Source organism: Chinchilla lanigera, unplaced genomic scaffold, assembly GCF_000276665.1.
Source record: "Chinchilla lanigera isolate Chin_1 unplaced genomic scaffold, ChiLan1.0 scaffold00101, whole genome shotgun sequence".
Lineage (NCBI taxonomy): Eukaryota > Metazoa > Chordata > Mammalia > Rodentia > Chinchillidae > Chinchilla > Chinchilla lanigera.
The window spans coordinates 2,983,956-2,993,299 of NW_004955502.1; the positions used below are offsets into that span (position 1 = coordinate 2,983,956).

Genomic DNA, 9,344 nt, shown 5'->3' on the forward strand with positions numbered 1-9,344 from the left:
TAATTACTGAAGAGTAGAAACTGATAGGACTTTTATACAGAAAGTGTAGAAATAAGTGTTAGGCCATGAAAACGTATATCCCCTTTGACCCAGTACACCCCAAGTGGGAATTTATACAGAGATAAAGCTCTGCACGTGAATATCCTTAGGAACAGCACCAAGGTGGGAAAAACCTACACGTCCAAGAAGAGGGAAATGGACCCATAATTGTGGCACAGCTACACAAAATAGAGCTTTTAAATTGACAGGCACCATTCCAAGAAGAAAAGACTAGTTATAACATAGAAATTTCAGAAGAGTGCATTTGAGAGACAAAGTGGATATGTAATTAATCACACTGGTAAAACTGAAGGTGACTTTCTCCTGTTGTATGCCTAGTGTCCAAGTATGTAAAAATATATTAGGAGATGCATAAATCTTTAGCTTCAAAATAATCCAGCACAGACACCGAAAAACACTGAGTGGGAGCGTGTGGGAGGGGCTGCCATTATCCCTGAGCCCTCTAGGCACCCTGCACGCTTGGCCCCAGGCCCTGGGAGCCGCCGAGCCCTCCCTTCCTTCACGTAATGTGCGCATCTACAAAACAGAAAATATGTAGAGCCAGGTCCTAGTGCGAGGCAAGAATTCAGTCTAAAAAGTCCATATAATTAAAATACTAGTTTTAATTGAGCCGGAACACCCTGACACGGCAGTAGCTTCCTCATCTGCAGTACCCTATCAGCGGTGACACCTAACAGAGCATCAGTAGCATCCTGTCACCCTTACACGACCCTCTGGCCTGCACGCTCGAGGACTAATTCAGCCTGCTCTCGGCATTTGCTTGCAGAGCTTTGGAGCCGATGCCTTTCGAATGCTCCAGCAGCTTGATGGCCTTGTCCGAATTCTCGATATTTCTAAGCAGAGTCTCTAGTCTTCTCTTGATTTTCTTCTGATCCTCAAGAGCACAACCAATCACTATGGACTGAAACTTCTGATCCACCGGCCCGGGTGGCACCTCAGAGGAACACGCGCTGTACAGCGACATTAAGTGACTCTTGGCGTTGGCCAGGTCATCCAGGAACTTACTGAGCACGTCATTGATGATCTGCGTGGCGTGTTTTAGGGACTCTTCCTGCTGCGGGCTTCTGATTGTTTCTACCGAAACTTCAACGGTGAGGGTTCGTCCCATCAGACGGTTCGCAGTCAGGTTTAACTCTTCCCGTTCTCCTGAACACAAAAGGTTGTGAAATACCAATCAGCAGGGACAGAAACTATCCACCACAAGAACACCAAGGTATTCGGTGGTGCCTAACTTTACCTTTTAATCACTTCTGCTATGGAACTCTTTAAAAGTAAAGACTAAAATTCTAGCACACAAGTAACTGAGGAGTGTTAGCCTGGAGAGCAAGGGTGCAGAGTGTCTTTCCCTGAAAATCCACGCGGACACCGGGTGGCGGGTGCCTCAGGTCTGCACGGGTTGGGAAGCTCTGCATTTAGCAGACAGTGAGCAAAAAGTGGAAGTAGGGCTTACGCTGGGAAGCACTGCAGAGGTCGGACGTGCCCAGCTTCCAGTGAGAAGTCAGGCGGGACAGTGGAGGAGGAGCTGGCCTCGGGCTGGGGCCCAGACTTCAACCCCTCCCGGACTTGGCTGACCCAGGCCAGAGGTGAGGTCGTGGCCAGTGTAGGACGGAGCTCTGTCAGCTGTGCACTGATCTCCATGTCCCGTTCCACAACTGCCTTCCTAACTCACCAGGCCCTGGCCAGGCCGGTGAAGAGACCGAGCGACAGCATAGGCATGAGTGACAGTTTGGTCTTGGGTCAGACTGCTCAGCTCACCAGCTGCCTGGCCCTGGCTGCCCTGTGGAGACCGAGGACCCAGCGGGAAGCCTGGTGCTCGTGACAGGGACCCACAAGGGACCCGCCCTCCGTGGACAGCCACACACTCCTGCAAAGGCGACAGTGCAGTCTCACGTTAGTGGGTGTTCTGGTCCTACACCTCTGCCCTAAATTTCCCCCACTTCTCTCCACTCACACCTCAGCTCCACCCCTCTGTCTAGGCCTCTGGCCCTGCTCCCCTGTCACCTGCTGCTTTTCGTGTGCGGCAGCGCAGGACCTGCCAGGCACCGGAGTGGGGACTGTGAGGCCGAGGGCGCGAGCACACACAGCTGCACCGCGCGGGCCGTGGGGGCGGGGAACTCGACCGCCGGCCCCCGCAGCCCCCCGCCGCCGACCAGCAGGACCCCTGCAGACCCTGCAGAGGAAGCGCCACGGCTCTCACCGTCACTGATCTGCCTCATGTCCTGGCTGTTCTGGATGCTGTGGATCATCTCCAAGAGGACTTCCTTCTCCTGCTCAACAGCAGTCGCTGCTTCCCGCAGAGCTTCAACCCTGCGTAATTGGGGAAACAAAGGTCACCATTGCATTGTTCTTCCTGTGCCTGCATCCCAACTCGAATCTAAGATCATTGGGAGTGCTTTTTGAAACAGTTTGTTCATTTTTAAAAATGACCAGGTATGGTGGTGCATGCCTGTAATCCCATTACTTGGGAGGCTGATGTAGGAGGACAGCAGCAAGTTTGAGGCCAGCCTGGGCTACATAAGCAAGTTCAAATGAGACTGCTTCAGAAACAAAAACATTCCATTTTTTTCTTTGAGAGCAGAGTCTCGCTATGCAGTTCAGGCTGGCTCTTGTAGCAATCTTCCTGTCTCAGCCTCCCCAAGTGGATGAATGCTGGGATTACAGGCGCACTACTCTGCCCAGCCTTTTTTTATTTCCAATTTACTTATTTTGCTCTGTTTTCTATTTTCTCCCTGCTCAGAGGGCAACTGTTCTATTTTATTTGCGTTATTTGTGTATTTGTATATTTTACATTTCTATCGGATTCGGTTTTTTTCTTTTTGTTGCACTATTACTGTCTTTCTAGGACCATCAGGTTTCCTGGGCGTACTCCTAAGCACCGGTTTCCGGTGCTCTCTAATGTTCCATGTGTGGTCCCATCTGATTGCACCTCTTTCTGCTCCAGGGGGCCATCAGGCTGCCCGCCCACTCTCGGTATAAATCACCCCCTCCGAGGTTTCCAGGTGTGACTCTGTATACCCAGATGTGAACAGATGTGCGGTCGCCTCAGCTCTCATCCCTTGTTACAACGGCCTGCACTGGACAGGGTCTCCCTGAGACGGGGTCTTGCGGTGTCACCAAGGCAGGTGTCCAACTCACAGACTGCCTCGGCTTCCCGAGGAGCCAGGGTCCAGTGCTCCTGCCCCACTAGGAGCCTCTTATTGGTATGTTTTACCTGACAGTTTATGCTCTGGAGTTATCAGATCTTAATAGATCATAAAATAGTTTTCTCATTAACTTTATAGTTTCAAGTTTTGTGTATTTGCCACTAGAATCTACTCCTGTGGTTAGGTAAGGATTTTGTTTTACTTTGCTCTAACTAGTGAGCCATTTTCCCCTACCCACTTGTACATTAAATTTATCTCTGAAGTCTCTACTGTAGGGGGCAATGAATCTTAGCATATTATTTTAGATAAAATAGTTTTGGTAAAAGCCTACATGGTGCCTTGGGAAGCCTCCCGGGACAGTGTAAGAGCTAATTCCCTAGATCAACACTGCCCAGGAATGTCTCCCCAAGATAAGGGGGCGCCTAGGCCTAGGTGATCCTCCGTGACCCTGCTTGGGCAGTTCCATCTCCTGGCCCTAGGTAAACATTGTAACCATAAAGGAAATGTATGGTTATCTAAAGGGGGACATATAAAACAGAGTACAGAACGTATATATCATTGTGGTTGGGCTCATGACCGGAGCCCGACCCGGTTACATGGCACAAGGAAAACAACATGTGGCCAGGGCTACAACATTCCTCTCTGTTACCATGGAAACCAAAAATGTATATAACCTGGGAACAAAGACAGGTCCACGCCCACTTCCCGGACTTGCAAGTCGGGATGAGAGGTGACCGGTCTAAATTAAAACTTTGTCTGTTCTCTTTGGTCTCTTGCGGAATACAGCCCGAATTTTTGCCGTAACACTACCATATACCGCGGTATTTGATCTTATACCAACATGTGTTTTAAAAGACAGCATCAGCCTTATAATGTGCCCTAATATTTGATAGAGCAGGCTCAGCAGTATTCTTAAAGATAAGCTGCTTATGGACCTTTATTCTCGCATATAAACTTCCCAGCAAGTTTATTTGGTTTTCTAAAAAAAATTACTTAAATCTTTCATAGCCTTTCTTTGACTTTTTGTTTCAGTGTTTGAAGTTTTTTTTTTTCAGTGTTTTTAGGGAGTGTGTGTGTGCAGGACATCGCAGGAGACCAGACCCGCTCTCTCCTGAGACACAAAGCCCTTGCCATGACCTCGCCTTCACCTTGTTCCCTGAGATGCACAGAGCTGGCTACGTAGACACAGATGTTCCCCTACTTGGCTAAAAGAATGTGATGGAGTCCAGCCTGGGCACCGGTGGTCTCATTAATAGCAAAGGTGGGAGCCTCCGTGTAACAACTGGAATGGAGGCTCGAGCAGGAGCCTGTGAGAGTGCAGGGTAAGACATGAGACAACCTCTCGGCTGCGGCCATGGGACTCAATGACACCTTCCCGGCGCTAAAGGTGCCAGCCTTGCACACATCAAAACTATCCATGCACTGCTGACTGGAGGCCTCTGTGCCTGGCACGGCTACAGTTTCTTCTTCCTATGCGCTCTGCTGCAATCCCACCCACCTCCCTGACTGATACTAACAAAAGCCATGAGCTTTTGGAGACAAAGCCTTTTCTTCCAGAGAGAACAGCGGGTCACCCCAGAGTGCCTCAACTGCAAAACTTTTGCTCTTTGCCTTTCTTTTTCATCTGTGTGCCGTCTGCCGGGTGGGTGGGACTGAGACCCTTCGCAGGGGCTTCGGTGATGCGTGCTGTCCACACTCCCTGGGCGGGCCCGGTGCACGTCCACAGCACAGCTTCACTCCTCTTCTCATCCCTTTCCCTCCCTCTCCATTCATTTCTTGATCCTCATTTTTTTTTCTTTCATGTTTACAGTACACATGAGACAAGTTATTGTCCAGACGGGCCTTAAATTTATGATTCTCCTGCCTCAGCCTCCTAAGGGCTGGGATTCCAGGCATGTGCTACCATGCCTGGCTTTTATGAGAATTTTAAACATTCTTCATAGTAGCTTTGTGGGTATTTTTGCTAACATGAGTGATTTTAATTACATTTTTTAGTCAATTATTGCTGTTCCAGAAATGCTGTTCAACTTGTAACTGGCAACATTTATTTACACGTGTTAATTTCAATGGTCAATCTTTGGCTGCATTAGTTCTTTTTTCTTGGATGCATTAGTTCTAACAGGCTGATAGTGCAATCATCTGCGAAAGAAAAGGTGATAGCTTTTGCCTCTTGCTTTCCGACCCTGCTCCTTATCTTGCCTTCAGGGCACTGAAGAGGCCCGCAGCGTGCAGCAGGGCAGTGGTGGTGTGTGTGTGGCTGCCTCTCTGTCTGGCGGTCAGAGGGAGCCAGCTCGGCTTCTGGGGTGCAGCCCTGATGGAAGACAGAGGCACCACATCAGGTCACTGAGAGCCGGGGCTGCAGCAGCACTATGGCCAAGCGGGAAGAACGTGCAAATGTAAAGCTCTCTCTCTCCACAGCACTCTCTCGCTGCAGGTCCCAGAAACTGAGTGGCCGGATTTTGTGGGCTGAGATGACGGGCTTGTCCTCAGCGTCTGGGTGATCCAGAAATCTAAGATTAGGGCAGAGCTCATCTACACGCTGCCTTCCGTGGGCACAGAAGGAACGAGTCACCCGCACTGTAGCACGCGTCCGTTCCAACACAGGCTCCCGTCCCAGCCGCACACATGCTTTCCCACCACCACCTGTTACCCCAGAATAGCACCCGGTCCGCAGCCAGGGTGGCTTCATTCTTGCAGATAGGGGATCTGTGTGGGACTTGGTACTCGGAAGAGCCAGTAAGTAAAGGACCTGGCAAGAATGTGACAACCCTGCTGAAAAACAAACAGGGCTCCTTAAGGCAGGACACATGCAGCCTCAGCCCCTCTAGCTCATTCTTTACTCAGAGGTTTGAATCAGCAGAGTGACGTACGCTGCAGACCAGCACACCCGACAAAGACCGAGCTGGCACTAAAGGAAATGCCTGTGCTAAATGTCAGCCGTGACTCCAACATTTCGATAAATGACACAGACGTGACCAAGGGATGAGAAACTGACGCAAGAGTACACTAACTTTTCAACACGCAAGTCTGCACTCAGATCCAAGCTGATAAAGAGAATAGAATTCTATTCTAAAAAGGAAGGCTTCATTGACAACAGTTATTTACAATAGTGCATTTGTGGAGTTAAGAATGGATTAAAAGAAGACAAAAGAAAAAATATAAATCTATGAAAATATTCCATCATTAAATAATACCAAGTGAAATTAAAACTGTTTAGGCTTTGTGAAAGATTTTTTTCCCCCACAAGCCTTCTTTACCTGTTCATAGAAATTACCAGGGTTAGCTGGCTGTGGGGGCGCATACCTGTAATTCCAGCAGTCCTGAAGCTAAGACAGGAGCATCACCTCAAGTTTGAGGCTAGCCTGGGCTCCATAGTGAATTCAAGGCCACCTGAACTACATAATGAGACCCTATCTCAACCCCCACAAAAGGAATAAAATTACCAGGATATTTTCCCTGTGAAAAACAGATCTCACCCATAGAAATTCTTATGTAATTTTTATTTCATAGCAGAAGCAGAAATTACTCGTTAGGCTGTGAAGACTGCTGGGTTTTGGCACTGTGGGCCTTTGTGTGCTATTTTGTCTGCCTGCAACATTTTTTCTCCATGACCCTGGTCAGCCAAGTGATCACTTTTAAAGCCCAGGCCCCTGGGCAGGCGCCCACACAACCTGCCTGCCTTCTCCTTGGAGCAATCCACACCCCCGCCAGCTCTGTGCCTCTGCTTACAGCTTTTCCTTCTCAAAAGCTGAACCCAGATCTCCACTGAGCTTATTTGAAAATACCCGTATTGTTTATCAGTTAACACTATCCTTACTGGTATAGTTTTTTTTAAGCTATGTCGTTTCCTTTAGTTCTACAAAATTCTCAGCTGTTGTGTCCCTGACCATTCCCAGTCTCCCTGTTATTTTCCTTCTGACTGCTGACTCTGCTTGGATAAACCGTCTCACTTTACCCTTCCGATTTCTTCATATCTCATCTGATACCTCATGTGACAACGCTTCTCTTAGCAGCAAGGCACGTTAGAGTCCCGGCGGGAAGGAATTTATCCTCCTCTGCAGCGCGGCTGGGCTGGGCCACGCTCCTGAAGATGTTGTCAGAGTCACGGGAAGCAGCTTCCCCCACCGCTCCCCCAAAAAGCCGCACTCAGCCTAGTGATGAGGACAGAAGCAGAGCAGTCGCCCGTGGCAACCAGCCTCAGGTCCACAGTCACCGCCGCAGCCTGGGTGCAGAGGGGGACAGCTGGTGGCCTCGGAGAGGGCCGGGCAGCGTGGGCGAGCTGTGGGCCCGAGCAGCTGCTCTTCAGCCCGCCCCTCACCTGTCCACCGCGGGTGATGAGGCGCTGGTGACTGAGGTCACGCGTGTGGCTCGCCGAACCGGGCGGCCCTGGCTTCACGGTGACCCTGTGCGCCTGGTGAGCAAAAGCTCAGCACCAGGAACAGAATCTGCGCCTCCGGAAGTGGGGGAGCGGGCCAGGGCGCGTTCTCACGGCTTCATCTGCAGTGATTTCCGAAGCAGGTTCTCAGACTCAGAGCTGCCTCGCGTTGATACCGGGTCGAAGGACGCTAAGCCACCTGGCTAGTGTTCTAGCAGCCTGCAGAGTCTGAAGGGCTTTTCTACCCGTCAGAGTGTTAGATTTCATCAGCCGGGTTCAGTGCTGGCCCCCGCAGGCCTCCGAAGGTCTGCACGCCCGGTCTGAGACGGAGGGTGCGGCTCCCGCCTCGCGGGCTAGGCGCTCTGAAATTACAGGGCGGCCCCGCTGTCCTGCGTTGTGAGTCAGCGTCCCCGCGGGACTGCGGGCGGTGAGAAGGCGGCACAGGACGATCGGGTCGGGCCCTGCCCGCTGCCCCTGCCCTCCGCGGAGGCGTGTGCCGGCTGCGGGGACGCGCAGACGCCTCCTCGCCAGCCCTGTCGCCCCTCCCGCCAGTCTCCGCAGGCCAGCCGCTCCGCGCCCGAGGGAACCTCACGGAGGGCTCCGCGTTTACTGGACTAAAGGCCGATCTAAATAGAACAGTCACCTATGCGGCGCGTACCAGCCTCCACTGTGAAACAGGACACATTCATTTACACGTTCGGGCGTCCTGGTGAGGCCTGACAGCCAGCTCAGCGGCGGGGCCGCCGTCCGGCTGTGTGGCCAGGGCCGGGCCGCTGACCCCTCGGCCTCGACCACCCTGTGTGACCACGAGTGTCCATCCACCAGGGCAGAGGCCGCCATCCGAACAGTGCACACGCAGCTGAGAAGCCGCAATAGTATCCAGAGCCCATGGAAACAGCCATGAAAACGCCGGGAAAGGAGGCACCTCCTTAGGAGGAAGCAAGAAACCACGAGATGCAAAGTTTAAAGACAAAAAAAAAAGACTAGTGTAAAGACAAAAGTATTAAGAACCAATGACAATTCTTCCAAGCCCGTAGCGTGGGCCAAGTATTTCCAAGCATTTCAAGCACCACAGAGGCCTGTTCATGCTCAGTCATAAAGCATGCGGGATCACCGTGTTTCCAGCTTTAAATGGAAGAAATTTCATCCACAGCCGCCAGCGCTGGATCCGGGGCTGAAGAACCCAGCGCAGACGCGCACAGCGCCCAGTCCCGCGACCCCAGGACACTCCGTGAAGCTGAACCGGAGCAGGGCGACGCGAGAGCCCCGCTTGTCCTCTGAGAAGCCCCCTTCCGGGCACGAGTCTGGTTTTTAGGGCGTATAGGCTCTGCTGCTGGGTGCTTTCAAGAAAAGCTTTAACAGGTGCAGCCTCGGCTTTTTGTGCGTGTGGGTGCCGGGTGTCGAACTCGGGACCTCGCGCTGGCCAGGCGGGCGCTGCGCGGCTGAGCTACAGCCCTGGCCCCCACTTTTCTATTTTTGCTTATCTTGTGAAATCCTTCTTAGATGTCAGTCAGCATTACATGTTTTAAGGAAGAAGCAAACTTACAAGTCTACATGACCAGGAAAGTCTCTGCAGTGAACGAGACGCACGGTGTCCTCCTCGGTGGGAGGGCTGGACACGCGGTGACCTCACCGCGTCCACGCGGGGATCAGAACTCGCGTCCGGGACCCGCCCGCGACTCTGCGCTCCAGACCCCGGTGCGCGGCGCTCACTCGCGCCCGAGCCGGGGACTCAGCTCGGAGGGCCGCGGTCGGAGGAGGGCCCG

At 51.9% G+C, this 9,344-nt stretch overlaps 1 protein-coding gene across 1 annotated transcript in view; it reads right to left on the minus strand.

The window, feature by feature from the left end:
- Window positions 1-277: 277 nt before the first annotated feature.
- Window positions 278-9,344, minus strand: part of Bag2 (BCL2-associated athanogene 2) — a gene marked incomplete in the record, with an annotated part of 10,225 nt that continues 1,158 nt past the window's right edge. The window contains 2 exon segments of the mRNA XM_013505839.1: window positions 278-1,206; window positions 2,258-2,367. Of these exon segments, the coding sequence (XP_013361293.1) occupies window positions 794-1,206; window positions 2,258-2,367 (523 nt within the window).